The sequence below is a fragment of the Myotis yumanensis genome, unplaced genomic scaffold (genome assembly GCF_028538775.1).
Source record: "Myotis yumanensis isolate MYYU_CA2020_CCGP unplaced genomic scaffold, mMyoYum1.0.hap1 SCAF_1, whole genome shotgun sequence".
Classification (NCBI taxonomy): Eukaryota; Metazoa; Chordata; class Mammalia; order Chiroptera; family Vespertilionidae; genus Myotis; species Myotis yumanensis.
Window position 1 is genome coordinate 16,196,827 of NW_027223752.1, and position 14,778 is coordinate 16,211,604.

Sequence of the window (14,778 nt, forward strand, 5' to 3'; positions counted from 1 at the left end):
AACCTCTGATCACATTTTTGTCAACGGATCAACACAGAACCTGGTTTTGTGTGTGTTTCTGTTCAAAGACACCTTATTTAGCATGTATCATCGATTCATTAATACTGAACTCAAGACCGACAGCACAGGTAACTCGGGCCTGACCGCAGCTTATCCAACACACGTGTCCTCCGGGCGGCCCCGCGCAGCCTTCTCACTTTTACAAACACTGGACAGCACTTCAGTACTAGACGTGGCAGACCTTTAAAACAGCAAAACCATCCGCAAAAGGCCTACAAGTGTGAAACACGTGGCACTAGCTAGACCCCGACAGGGACACTTGTTTGAAGTGTGAGCATTGGGCCAGGGAGGCTGGGCATCCCCTCATGCGGCCTCAGGTGGGGGCGTGCGTGTCAGGAGATTCACATTTTTCCTCATCGGCCACGTCTGCAAGTGACTCCCCAGGCGCTACGGTTTGGGGGTAACAAATGCATTTTGGCAAGCAGGCGAGTTTACAGATTCTGAACCTGTGTGTCATGAGGATGGGCTGCAAATGTCCCTTCATGAGGCTGGCACCCCTCGCGGCCAACCTGGACACAGACCCTGGTCTCAGAGCAGGGCTCTCCTCCGACACTGGGAGCTGCTGAGCCATTTGAACTTGAACCCACCGCACACTCCCCGTGGTCCAGGCCAGGCGACCAGTTCATCGGCGACTGTTTAGCTGCCGAGGCTGCCCGGCTGCCACGCTGGCCAGTTCCTGTCGGAGGCAGAGTTTATATTTGGCCGGGAAAACAGAGGAAGATATCTGCAGCAGCTTTGGGGGAGCCTCTGCCAGCCCTGAAACCTAGGGGTGTCCTGAGAGCCACTCACCTGGGCTTCCCCTCATTGTGTCATGAGCAGGTCACACAATCTTAAGTTTTTATGAAGAGCCTACTGTGTGGGGGCTGTTGCGCCACACGCTCCTGGCACTGAGTCCAGCACACAGTGGGGCTCTGTGTGAACGGAGGAAGCAATGATCAGGTCAGGGAGCCAGCTCCAGGTCTCGCAGTAAGTCAGGACAGGCCTGGGAAAGGACGGGGGTGCACAGGAGGATGCCCCCCCACAGCCCCGGGGGGCTCGTGGCCAAAGAGGCGAGTGGAGTGGACTCAGGGGTATGGAGTAAGAGCCACTCAGAAGACCAAGGACTACATTCCTTAAACACCTAGTGAGTCGAACTCTGTTCAAGCTCCTTACGTGGATTAACTCATGGAGCACATCAACAGCACTATGAATTGGGCATTGTAGGCACCCCCATTTTACAGACGAGAAAACTGAGGCACAGAGTGGAATGTGAACTCTGACAGTTCGATCCAGCACCCGCACCCATAACCCCTACGCTGTTCTCTTCCACCTCTCAACATCCACACGTCCAGAGAGCCATGCTGAGCCACAGCAGCCACCCTCCCCTGGGGAGACGGAGGACGGGCGAGCGGGAGGCAATAAAGGTGGCCTCCTTGGCCCTGTTGTGCTCACCCCATCAGCACCAGATCTGTCCACTCTACCTCCTAGATCAGTGATGGCAAACCTTTTGAGCTCGTGTGTCAGCATTTTGAAAAACCCTAACTTAACTCTGGTGCCGTGTCACATATAGACATTTTTTGATATTTGCAACCACAGTAAAACAAAGATTTATATTTTTAATATTTATTTTATATATTTAAATGCCATTTAACAAAGAAAAATCAACCAAAAAAATGAGTTCACGTGTCACCTCTGACACGCGTGTCATAGGTTCGCCATCACTGTCCTAGATACACCTCCATGGGGCTGCTTCTTCCTGTCCCTGCTGCCGAGAGCCTAGGCCAGGCCACCATCACTGCTGGCCTCCTTCCAGTCTCCCCGTATGCCCCCGCCCCTGACCCCATGCCCTTCTTCCCACAGCAACCTGAATGCAAGCCAGCCCATGCGGTTCCCCACGCAAAACCCTATACCCTCGACGCAAATGTTCGCAGCAGCTTTGTTTGTAACTGCCCCAAACTGGAAACAACCCAGATGCGCCGCAGCGGCTGATGGCTAAGCAAACGGCGATGCGTCCACGGAGGACATTCTCTCAGCAATAAAGGCTCCCCACCCCGACGCGCACAGGAGGAACGGGTCCCCGATGCATTCGGCGAAGTGAGCGGAGCCAGGCTCACAGGCGGCTTTCACCTGGCTTTCTCCAACAGGCAGGACACAAGGATGGAGAAAGGAGTGACTGCCAGGGTTTGGGGGGCCCGGACGGGGCTGACGAGAGAAGGGCACAGGGGAGTTTTGGAGGGGGACGGAACTGCCCTCTATCTCGATTGTGGTGGTGGTTCCGGGACTGTCTACGTTTGCCAAAATGGGCAGAAATGTACGCTCAGAAGCGTGAATTTCACCCCATGTACATCTTAGTTTGTGGGTGTGTTGTGTCTTCCCGAAAGACATGCTGAAGACCTCAGAAGGCGGCCTCATTTGGAAACAGGGTCACTGCAGGTGTAAGTAGTTAAGATGAGGTCATCCACTATGACTGGTGCCCTTTGAAGAAGAAACACAGACACAGAGGGCGAAGGCACTATGTGACCATGGAGGCAGAGACTGGAGTGGCACAGCTGCCAGACAAGGGACCCCAAGGACCGCCCAGGGCCACCAGAGCTTGGAGGAGGCAGGGAAGGGTTCGCTCAGAGTCTCAGAGGGCACGTGGCCCTCAGCTGCCTTGCCCTGGAACTTCCTCTGCTGTGTGAGCCTCCCAGCTTGTGTAACTTGGTGACAGCAGCCCTAGGAGACTAATACATAACTCAATTCAAAAAATGAGGGAACAGCCCTGCCTGTTTGGCTCAGTGGACAGAGTGTCGGCCTGTGGACTGAAGGGTCCTGGGTTGGATTCTAGTCAAGGGCACGTGCCTGGGTTGCGGGCTCATCCCCAGTAGGGGGTGTGCCGGAGGCAGCCGATCAATGATTCTCTCTCATCATTGATGTTTCTATCTCTCTCCCTCTCCCTTCCTCTCTGAAATCGATAAAAATATATTTAAAAAAAAATGGAGGAACACATCTGTCTCAATCTTCACGGCCTTCCGGCTACAGCCTAAGAGCCTCGGCTGTCTGGTCCCCTCCTGCACGGCCCACCCTCCATCCACGCAGAGCGTCAGGCGCACGAGCCCGCAGCCCCCGGCACGGCCACGCTGGCTCACCCCCCGCCCCACGTTCACCTGGGAAACTCCCAGCACCGCTCAGCTCAGCTCGCATAGATGCTGCACGAGCGTCCTCTGCGTGGATCGCTCTGTGCCACCGCAGCAGGATCTGGCAAAGGCAGCTCCCTCTCCCTGGAGTCCCTCCCTCCGCCCTCAGGAGCTGACAGCCTAGCGGGGTCACAGAAGGAGAACATTCTCAAAGCAGGGAAGCCATGAGGGTGCTGCTGGGTCTTCTGCTGGCTGGGGTCCCTGACAGCCTATGTGGCACCTCCGTGTCCATTAGAAAAGGTGCTGCTTGCTCCCTGTGGAGGTGGGTCACCCCCTCACCCCCTCAACACCCCCCCCCCCCCGCCCCCCGCCTCACACACACACACCGCACTCAGCTGGGCAAGAGAATGAAGAGCCAGTCCCCGTCAGCTTCACTCTCAGCCAGGTGCTTCGTGCAGTGAACCACCTGCACAGCTGACGCAGCGGCCCTGGAGGCCTGACAGCCTGGAAGGCTTCTTGCAGGAGGCGGATTGGGCATCTGTGCTTAGTCCCTGCCAGAGGAGAGAGCTCAGCACTTTCCAGAGGCTGGAGGGAGAGGCGGCCGGTGGAGGCTGATGTGCCGTGCACCCCCCTCCCCATCTCCAGGGCCTCACGCAAGGGAGCGGGCCTGGGTGTCTGCACAGTCTCGGAAGGGCCTAGGTCCAGCCTTGAGACTTCGGGGCAACCCCTTCCCCTCTCTGAGCCTCAGACTCACCTGTGAGCAGGGCCTGGGTTAGGGGTTTCCAGAGCACCAAAGAGCTCTGACGCCTGACCATGCTAGAGCCGGGGAAGACCCCCGATTGGCTTTCAAACCACTTCAAGGGGCACTTGACCAGCCTTTCGAGACAGGCCAGCCTGCTCAATCCCTGGCCATGCATAGGGCCCAGGCCCAGGGCTACTCAAGGTGACCAGTGGCCAGTGGTCAGTTCAAACCCAGCCTGACACCCAGCATGTGCTCGATAAAGAAGTAATGAGCGAGTGAACGAGTGAATGAATGAGTGAGTGAGTGAGTGAATGAATGATGGCAGCCGGCAAGCACACAGGCCTGTGCAGGTTGGGTCCCGGCCTGCCTACTGCTGGTGCGGTGGGAGAGCCAGCCTCAGAAGGAGCACAGGGAGAGTGAACCCAGGAGAGTTCTCCACCTGAAGCAGAGAAGAGGAAACTGAGGCTGAGAGAAGGGACATGGTGGCCATGCCTAGCACTATTCAGCCCCGTCAAAGCATAGAGTTTGGGAGTCAGAACTCAAACCAAAGTAACTAGTCGGAAGCTTCTAATGAAATCTAAAACTCACAAACACCCAATATGGGGAAAAAAAAGTTTGTAGCCTAGTCCTTGGAGTAAGAGCCTCCGTTAATGCAAACATGCCTGTCTCCTCCTCTTCGGCCTCGTCTGGGAATAGACTTGCAGGTGACCCCGAAAAGCAACTTTACTATTTCCAGCATATAATCGGGTGTCATGTGACAAGAGAGAAAACTTTCTGTGTCAGGGTTAAGTTTGCAAGTGACAGAAAATCCAACACAACAGTGATAAATAAGATAGGTGTGTGCTCCTCTCTCATAGAAAAGCCTGAATAAGGAGCCCAGGGCTGGGATGATGCTCTGACATGTCTGGAACCCTTACTATTGTTGCTCCACCCTGCATAGCTTCCATGCTCAAGTTCCCCTCAGAGTCCCAGATGGCTGCTTCGATTCCAGCCATCACATCTGCCTTCCGCCCAGGACAGAGGAAGGAAAAGGGTGCCCCTTCTCTTTAAGGACACCTCCAAAGAAACTGCACTCCCCACTTGCATTTCACTGTCTTGAACGTCACCACATGGCCAGACCCTGCTGCGAGCTAAAATGTACACCCAGCTGAACCGCAGGACCAATCAGCAGGTCCTGCTTCACCCTTGAACTCAAACTCCCCGGGATGGCGATGGATCTCAAGGAAATAGTGTCAAACCCTAGACCCGCATAAGTTTTCAGGAGCGTCTTTTAAAACCGAGGGGACTTGGAAAGATGTCGGCACGTATCTATGCCAACCGCCACCATTAAAATGATCATAATATGATGGGAGGTAGGTAATATGTCCACAACATGCCATGTAAAAATGTGTATAGGGAATAACAGTAAAAAAAGAGGAACGCAAATTCACATATACACAGAGCACAGCTGTGCACATAAAGATTGAAATGAAGTAAGCATGTATTGGACAAAGACAGTAACCTTGTTCGATGCCTTAAATGTCACTGTTTTGTGGGTATGCATGTGAACATCAGGCATGTAATGTTATTTGTTTTTAAATCCACAACACACAGGCACACACATCCCATATACATGCAGGGATCAGCCTCCAACAGGTCTCACAGCCCAGAGAGCTAAGAACATCCTCTCATGTAACCATGGCAACAACCCTGTGAGGCAGGGATCATGGCTCCACTTGGCAAAGGAGGAGGAGGAGGAAGGAGGTGTCCTGGCAGGTACAGGTGCAGTGACTGGCCCAGGGTTGCCCAGCGCTAAGTGGGAGAGCAGACCCGTGGTCTTCGCCACCGTGGGAGAAATCCACATGTTCCCACGGGTAGCTGAGTGGGACCCTCACACACAAAGAACCTTCCTCCCTGTCCCCAAAGCCGCTGTTCAGGACTCCCAGCTTTGGGCCTTTCTCCTGTCTGGGACACCTTCCTCTGCATATGCCCGGTGTCAGCTGTTACATCCTGCTCATCCTTCAAGACCCCATCCAGATGCCACCTCTGGGGGGGGGAGTCTTTCCTGCTCAGCACAGCTGAGTGCAAAGGCACCTCAGCACGTGTTCATACAGCGCCCTGCACTGCAATTATGTGCACGTCTCTCTTCTTTTCCCTAGTAAACCGGAAACTCCTGCATGTTCAACAAATGATGAGTGAGTGGGTGGATGGATGGGTAGGTGGGTGGTTGGGTGGATTGGGTAGATGGTGGATGGAGGGAGAGGGGAGGGAAGGAAGGAAAGAAAGAAGGAAGGGAGGGAGGAAGGGAGGGAGGGAAGAAGGAAGGGAGGGATAGTGGGAGGGAGGGAGGGAAGGAGGAAGGGAGGAAGGTATTTGGACAGATGGGTAGGTAGCTGTATAGATGGATGGGTGAGGATGGCTGAGAAAGACGTTAGTTGAGAAAAGAGTCTCTGGATATATTTTAGATGAATGCTCTGTCGAAAATGTCAGGACCAGAGAAAAGGGAGCATAGTAACTGTCACCACGGGTGGAGCTAAGTGCGGCCTTGAATCGCAGTGTCCCTAGAGAAATGTGGGGGACCAGTCTCTGACACTGACTGAGATGAGGCAGCCGGGACAAGGAGGCTGGGGACAGAGGTCCCCAGTGAATTCCTCCCTGACAGCTTGCTCCCCTAGCCAGAGACGGCCAGGGTGTAAATTTTAGAAGCAAAGTCCTTTATTTCTTTGGTTCTGGAGGTGGCTGACCCGGGAACAATTTAGCCTGGGCCGGAGTTTCTCTGCTACCACCGGGGTTCGCTCTCTTTCCTGGGGGCTGACCCTCCCCCCACCTTCTGTCTTCCAGAAAACAGGCCCTTGGCTCAGCCCTGACACCTCCTATTGGATGTCAGTCAAGGAGTCAGGCTGCTGCTTGGCATCTGAAGTCCCATCTCTTACCTAAGGAGCAAAAGGTCCTTGGCTTTGACCAGGACCCCAGGGTCAGTGATGCAATGGGGCCTCCTTGGGGCCGGGGGGGGGGGGGGGTGTTGGGGGAGTGTCCACAGGAAGCCCTGCAGGCAGCCCCGCACACACCCGCTCGGAGGCACCCGGCACCCACCGGGGGAGCAGGTCCGGGAGACTCTCAGGCTGCCTGGCCCGGGCGGAGGGTGCAGGGCCGGGTCCTCAGGGGGTGCAGTTGCCCCACAGGATGTGGCCTGAGTGTGCCGCTGCCTCTGTGCACAGGCGGCGGGGACAGGGCTTGACCACAACCGCTCCCTGCTCCGGTTCTTCTAAAAGGGAACTGACACTCTAGGGTGGGAGGCTTGTTGTTCAAACACGTACCGTACTGGCTGGGGTGGGACGCCCGGGAATGACTGGCCAGATGGGGGCGAGGGGTTCTTTGTCATTTTGGCAGCTCCTGGCCACGGAGTTGTCTCAGCCCTTGGGGAGTCTCCTCCAAGCGCCACCCATGTGGATGGGGGTGCATCTGAGGCTGCACAGGGGCTTATGGCAGGCGGGGCGAGCCGGAGGCTGAGGCCACGACTGCGGCTTCCAGAGTCTTCTATCAGAGGCCCCGAGGCTGAGGCCACACAGGTATGGAGTCGGTAAGGCCCTCCTCCCTGCCCTGTGGACACAGGGGCAGAGGGAAGGGCTCCTCTGTGCTCACCCACCTCCTTCTTCTCCTTCAAGGCAGAGGGAAGGGACTGGTTTCACTGGAGAGCATGTGTGTGTGTGCATGTATGTGTGTGCACACGTGCGTGCATGTATATGTGTGTGCATGTGTACGTGTGTGCTTGTATGTGTGTGCATGTGTAGGTTTGTACGTGTGTGCTTGTATGTGTGCATGTATGTGTTTGTGCGTGTGTGCATGCATGTGTTTACGTGTGCGTGTATGTGTATGTGTGTGCATGTGGGGGGGGGGGCGGCAGAGGCACACCGTGCTATCGGGGGCCCGACCTGCCCAGGGACCGGCTGGCCCTCTTGGGGCAGCACCGAGCGTGCTGTGGGGGGCCTGGCCCACCTGGCAAGGAGCGCTTTCCGCAGCCTCAGCCTCCCTGGCAGCCTCCCGTGCAACTTGTCCCTGCAGCCCCGACAGGGACGGCCTTCCAGCCAGGAGCCCTGCGACACGAGGCTACTGGGACCGCCTCTGCATCTCCACGGCTCCCACGCAAAACAGCCAGATCCATCCCATCCGAGAGCCATGCCAACATCCCCTTCCCACCCGCCATCCGCCGGCCACTCCCACCAGGAAGGCAGGGCCTTTCTCCAGTGCGGGCTCCCCAGCCAATGCACTGTTTTCAGAACTGGTTGTTCAAAACTACCCCCTCAGCAGTGAAAACAACCATTCCCTTGCAGGCACTGGCCAGGGTGATGGCCCAGTCTCCTTTCGGGTCTCCGTCTCTCGTGAAAGCGTACCCGTATATTCCAGACTGTTCCATGGGCTGAAGGAGACGGCTGTCTGCTCTGCGAACAGCACTTCCATCCCTGAACTCCACCGCTGCTCTAGGGTACCAGCTCCCACTGCTCGCTGGCCGGTCATACGGGGAAGCACCGAATGTCAGGCCCAGCGGGACCTCAGACATCACTGAGTTCATTTTAACAGGGAAACTGAGGCCCAGAGAGGAAGGCACCTGCTTCCCAGAGCACAATCCCGAATCAGCAGAGGGGATCCCACAGAGGTCCTCCAACTCCCTGACGACCTGTGGCATGCGAGTCCCTAGGCATCTTCCCATCAGCACAGAGCCATACAGTCAGGCCGACGCCCGCTGCCAGGGACAGGGTGGTGCGGGGGAGGGGGCCTGAGATGGATGAACTCCAGGGGAGCAACCAGGGCAGCGTGCGCCAGACTTTCCTTCCGCAGCCTTTTACTTTGCTAAAAAGACATTAAAAACCAACAACCACCATCAACTCACCCAATCCTTTCATAAAAGACCTAATCTCAGAATAAAGAACAGTTCTGCCCAAGAAAAGATACTTTGGCAACCTTGGCTGATAGGCACAGCACACACTTACACACACACAACAACAACATCTTCCTAAGACAGTGGTTCTCAACCTTCCTAATGCCGCGACCCTTTAACACAGTTCCTCATGTGGTGGTGACCCCCAACCATAAAATTATTTTCGTTGCTACTTCATAACTGTAATTTTGCTACTGTTAGGAATCGTCATGTAAATATCTGATATGCAGGATATATTTTTTGTTACAAATTGAACATAATTAAAGCATAGTGATTAATCACAAAATCGGCGACCCACAAGTTAAGAACCGCTCTCCTAGGTTCTCAGTGGACCACAGACCTGCATCGGGGACCTGCCGACCCAGCAGGGCTCCCCCAGAACCTGTACACCCAGCGAACTCCCTTCTTTCATCTGAGGACGCAGTGTCCATCCAAGAGCCGGCTTCACCTGCTCCCAGCCTCTCTCCCAAAGAAGTGAGGGGGCTCAGCGGACTGAGGGGGTAAGGGGAACATAACTGGGAGTGGGGGCTACACAGGGTCTCCACTCAATTCCCCGGGAAGCCAGCCAGATTGGGGGAGGGGGCGCTTCACCGCCCAACCCTGGGCCCCACCCTTCTGGGCCCCACCTCGAGGTCCGGGCTGCCTTGCCAATGATTTCAAGGGTTCAGGTGCTTCCAGACATAAAAGAGAAGGCGCCGAGGCGATTTTGAAAATGCCATTCGGCATACCCTCCTCCTCCAACATTTACTGAGTGCCAACTGTATGCAGGACAGGAAGACATGGAACTGAAAGATCTGGTCCCTTTAATTTGGAAGTTTCTAATCTAAGTAGGAAGACATGATATTAAAAGGGGTTTGGCTTCTCTAAAGTTGCTAGGCAAATAAGTAGCCCATGTGAAAAGGTTTTTGAGGATTCAAAGAGGAGAAATCTCTGTGAACTGGGGGATGGAAAGCTTCCTGGAGGAGGTGGCAGCACCGTGTGCAAAGCTGGGGAGCCTGTGGGCAGTTCTGCATGTCGGAGGGCAGAACGGTGAAGTGGTACCTTGGCTTCATGTAGGACTGGAGTGGGTAGGAAGGACAGGGATTCCTCTAGGGCAGTGGTCGGCAAACTCATTAGTCAACAGAGCCAAATATCAACAGTACAATGATTGAAATTTCTTTTGAGAGCCAAATTTTTTAAACTTAAACTATATAGTTAGGTACATTGTTATTAACTTAATTAGGGTATTCCCAAGGCTTAGGAAGAGCCACACTCAAGGGGCCAAAGAGCCGCATGTGGCTCGTGAGCTGCAGTTTGCCAACCACAGCTCTAGGGGTCTGTTTTTAATACGAGATTGTGGCACCTAAGCGTGAATAGGGGGCTGGGGGGGGGGGGCATGCTTCTTTCCTCACTGGGCCTGGAGTAGCTGTCATCTGTCTCAGCCAAAAAACCACGCCACCAGAAGGGGTCATGGGGAGGGGGAGGAATGGAGGGGAGATCAACAGTTTAGAAAAGTCATTAAAGTTGTGATTTCCACCTTTAGCTCCACCTCAAAGAAAACGCCCATGTTTTGGACACTCCTGGGTTGTAGGATGAATAGCAGGTTTGGGGTAATAGTTATAGCAACCAAAAGTTCTAGAGTTGGCCGTCAGAGCAGCACTGACTGTCTCTAAGCCGACTTGCCTAGAATGAGATGACTCCTGGCCCCTCACTTGGCTCTGAAGGTGACGTCCTAATGGGGGGCCGGTAGGGGAGGAGGTACATGGGGGCTTTTCAGGGCCCAGAGTGCAGGCCTGGACTGTGAGCCTGCGGGCCAGAGTTTCTTTTAGGGTGTGGAAGGGGGTGGGTCTCCCAGTTGAGCACCAGCCAGGAGCACCGGGGAGCATTAGCCCCTGAAAGCAAAGAGGCCCAGGTCAGTGGGCAGAGCTGGAGCTGGGAGCTGGGTCTCTGAATTCATCACTGGTCCCTGTTGCTGGGGCAGCCCCTGGCAGACCCCGGGTTCAGGAGCCCAGAGTTCTAGGCCCAGCTCCACCCTGGGCTCCTAAGACCTTGGGTAAGGCACTTCCTCTTTTGGGGTCCCCATTTCCTGGTTGTTACATTTGGGGATTGGATTAGGTCTGTGATGAGCACATTTTTTCTGAGCGTGGAATCCTTTTACAAATGAAATCTTAAGCAGGCCCTCAATGTATCAAGCACATGAGAGTGTGGGCTCTAAGCACCACACCCTCAGTGACCCCTGCACAAAATTCAGCACCCGGCCCTTGAGCTGTCCCCTGCCCCCCCCCTCACCCCCCCCCCCCCCTCTGCCTCCCATCACAGAGGCATCCTGGACGCCTCGGCCTCTCCCACCTCCCCTCCCAGCCATCAGCACGGCCTGTGCTCCAGCGTCCACATTTCCACTCCCACTCCGTCCCTGCCTCCAGCCTCTGTCCTGGCCACCACACCCCACAGGGGCCTCCCACAGACTTGTCCTCAGTACAGCCCACGCCAAATCAGGTCACCCCTCTGTGCAAACCCCATCCATAGGCCTGGCTCACTTGGTCCCCAAAGCCTTTCCCCCACTTGACCAGCCTTCATCTGTCCTCGTCACCCACACTCCACTCCTCCCACAGTTCCTAACAGGCCAACCACATCCCCCAGGCCTGGCCTCACTCTCCCTCCTTCCTTCAGGCCTCTGACAGATGCCACCTCCTTGGAGCAGACGTCCCTGACCACCTGCTTCAGAACAGCCCCTCTGGGTTCCCCACACCCCTTATCTGGACTTTCTGTCTCTTTTCCTGGGAATGTCAGCGGCAAGGGGGCAGGGTCTTGGTTAAAGGCTGGGCCCCACCCACACCTCACACAGATACTATCTGTGGAATGAACCTTACATGAATCAGCAGAACCCTACGGAGGGAGAAAGTGTCTGTGCCCGTGGCACTGGGCATCCTGTCTGCATTTTCTTTGTCCCCAGTTGACATTTTCAACCAGAAGTAGACAGAGCTTGCTTGCCAAGACCCTCACGCTCCTATTCTAGGGGGGCCAACACCCAAGGGAAACCATCCGAGTCCCTGGGGGTTGAGGGTGGGAGACATTCCCTAGCTGTTTGAGCATCCATTTCCCACCATCGAGAAGGAGGGGGCTTTGGGAAGCCAGGTGGAAAGCTGTGCTCAGCTGAGGACCCGGGACCCGGAAGGTGTGCGGGTAGCCAGGGAGCAGGGTTGCAGGGGCTGTACCTGAAAGCTGCCTTCTGGTACCTGAGAGACAAGAAGGGTTGGGCTCCTGAGGGGAGAACAGACTCTCAAATGGTATATGTTAGAAGGAGGCAGATTGCAACTCAAAGTTCAGGAATTCCTTTCTCAGGTAAGCTGCCTATGGAGTGGGGGCAAGCTCTCTGTCACAGGGCCTTCCAGAAATGTCAAAGGGATTCTTGTACCTCAAGCATGTCAAACTCATGGCCCATGGGCCGCATGCCTAGGTTTATTTGGCCCGTGTTAGTCTTTGAGTTTGACATGCTTGCTGTACCTGGTGCAAGGCTAAAGGAGATAGGATCTAGGAACCCTTCCAACCCATAAGGTCCTTTTAAATAAAGCAACATTTTCAGCAACAAACCAATATTCATCTGACCCGTAGGATGTGCCCGGCATTGTTCTAAGAAGGCCTGACAAGATCCTGGGGCCTCCTTCACCCCCGCAACACCCCCACACCCTGCCGGGTCCCTGGTACGAGGTCCTCAGCTGAGTTCGTGTGTTAACCCTTAGCTCATCCAATCCTCATAACAATCCTATGAGTGGGTATGATCATTATCCCCAATTTACAGATGCGGCGAAGGCCAGGTCTCTTGTCCAAGGTTAAACAGCTGGCGAACAGAGGGGCTGCACTCGACAAAAATAATAGTAAAAATAACGAAGGCCAAGGTACAAAGCTCTTTTATGCATTATCTCATTGAATCCTCAAAGACAACTGTAAGGGGTAGTTATTACTCATTTTATAGATGAGTTAACTGAGACACAGAGAGGTTAGGTAACGGGGCCACTAATGAACAAAGAGAGGCAAGAGGAAGTGGGTCAGGCTGTCACCCCTGGGAGGAAAATGGGAAGTGGGAAAGCTCAGGACTCTGGCCTCTCACCTCCCTTTCCTCCCAGGGAAACTCCTCCTAACCAGCTCCACCCAGAAATATTGGGTGTACCAGATACTTGCCCCTGGGTGGGTGGGGGTTGGGGGAGCCTTCCCCAATGGAACTCCCAGTTCCTCCCACTGGATGGCATTTGTCTTTCCAGAAGTCACTTCCAAGGGAAAGCAGATAGGCATACCATGGGGGGGGGGGGGGGGGGGGGGGACAAATGAGGGGGGAGGGGGGAGGCAGGAGGAGGAAGGCATTCAGATCTAGATGAATTTAAGGGCCCATCCAAGCCACCCCACCCACCAGAGTGGGAGCCAATCACCTCCAGCTGCCCCCGCCCCCCCCCCCCCCCCCCCCCCACCTCCACTCGGGTCTGCATGAGATGGGCTCAAGCCTCCTGTTTCACAGCGGACAACTGAGGCCCTGGGAGCTAGGCCAGGCAGCGTCTGGGTGTCCATCACAGAAGTAGGCCAAAACTTTTAAACCTGGGAATGGCGCTCCTAGAGGCGCCCAAAACCTTGGCACCCAGAAAGGTTCTAAGAGTCTTTCCCAGGAATCTGCCTGCGAACCGAAGCCTCCTCCCCGCCCCCCAGCTTTCTTGGGCGCCCGCTGGGCTGAGTGAGGCCAGGGAACCTCCGCGGAGCGCGCCCAGGGCGCTGTCCCAAAGCCCCAGGTTTCGAGGCGGTGAAACTAGTCCCCAGAGACCTGGTTCCCATACCGGTTCGGCTCCACGCATTCCAAGTTGTGCCCTCCCTTCGGAGATGCCGCAGGACACGCTCAGCCCACGCGAGCCCTGGTCCCTCCCCAAGCACCCGGCTTGGCAAAGGCGGGTCCGAAGGTCACGGTCCCCGGACGCCCCGGAGGGGCGGGGGAGGGGATCCCGGTGGGTCCTCAGTCCAGGCGGGCTGGCCATTTGGGGGTCGCGGGCGCCCGAAGTTACAAGTTACCGGGACCCCGGTGCCCCACCCCAAGTCCTCCCGGCACTGGCGCCTGTGCACGCCCGGCGAGCAGGCGGAGCCGCGGGTGTTTGCATCCAAAGTTCAGGAGGGACAGGCGGCCGGCGGGCCACGTCCACACGGCCCCCCGCCCCGCCCGGCTCTGACAGGTAGAGACAGACGCCCTTCGGGCACCCGCGCCGCCTGGAGCACCAGCTGGCTTTCCGGCGAGCGACGCCTGGGCTGGAAAGTTTGGCCAAGTCTCCGGGTCCCGCGGACTCACCAGGGCCGCCCCCTTCCGCGCTGGACGGAGGTTCGGCCTTGGCCGTAGCCAGGGCTGGGGTCTCAGCCGGACACCCCCAGGCTCCTCCGGAGCTCCGAGCGCTCCCGGGGACGGGGATGCGGGTGGGGCGGCAGGACGCCGCCGGGGAACGGGGGACAGGAGGGGACTCGGCCCCGGACTTACCCCGCGGGGTCCTCGCGCGCCAGCGCCCCGGCGCGTCGGCTCATGCCGCCGGCAGCTCGCGGACCGCAGCGGAGGCTCAGGCGCCGGGCGGCGGGGGCCGCGGTGGCCCGGGCGCCCGCATGCCCCAGCGCCGCCCTCGGGAAGGGCCGGCGGGCGCCGCCGCAGCCGCGCGCCGAGGGGAAGCCGCCGAGCTCCGCGCTCTGGGCTCTGGGCGCCCGCTCCCGGCTACTTCCTGTCTCCGAGCGAGCGGGGCTGCAGGAAGAGGCTGGCCTTGGTGGTCAAGGGGTTTTTGTCAAAAGCCTTTCGGCGGCGGCTCGCGGCCCGGAGCCCTCCCGGGGCACACGGAAACCGGCGGCCGCGCCCCCGGGGCCGGGCCTGGCACGGGCGGTGCCGGGCGGAGGCGCCGGGCGCGGGCGCCCCACCGCGGGTGCTGCCTCGGCGGGGCCGGGGCTGCCGCTGTGGCCCGGGAGGCTCCCGGAGAGCC

The 14,778-nt window shown here is 56.9% G+C and overlaps 1 protein-coding gene across 1 annotated transcript in view; it reads right to left on the reverse strand.

Moving 5' to 3' along the window:
• The window catches only part of LOC139010326 (ras and Rab interactor 3-like), a 108,668-nt gene extending 94,200 nt beyond the window's left edge, over positions 1-14,468 (reverse strand). Inside the window, 1 exon segment of the mRNA XM_070414614.1 lies at positions 14,295-14,468. Coding sequence (XP_070270715.1) covers positions 14,295-14,338 — 44 coding nt within the window. The 5' untranslated portion in view covers positions 14,339-14,468.
• Between the last annotated feature and the right edge of the window lie 310 nt (positions 14,469-14,778).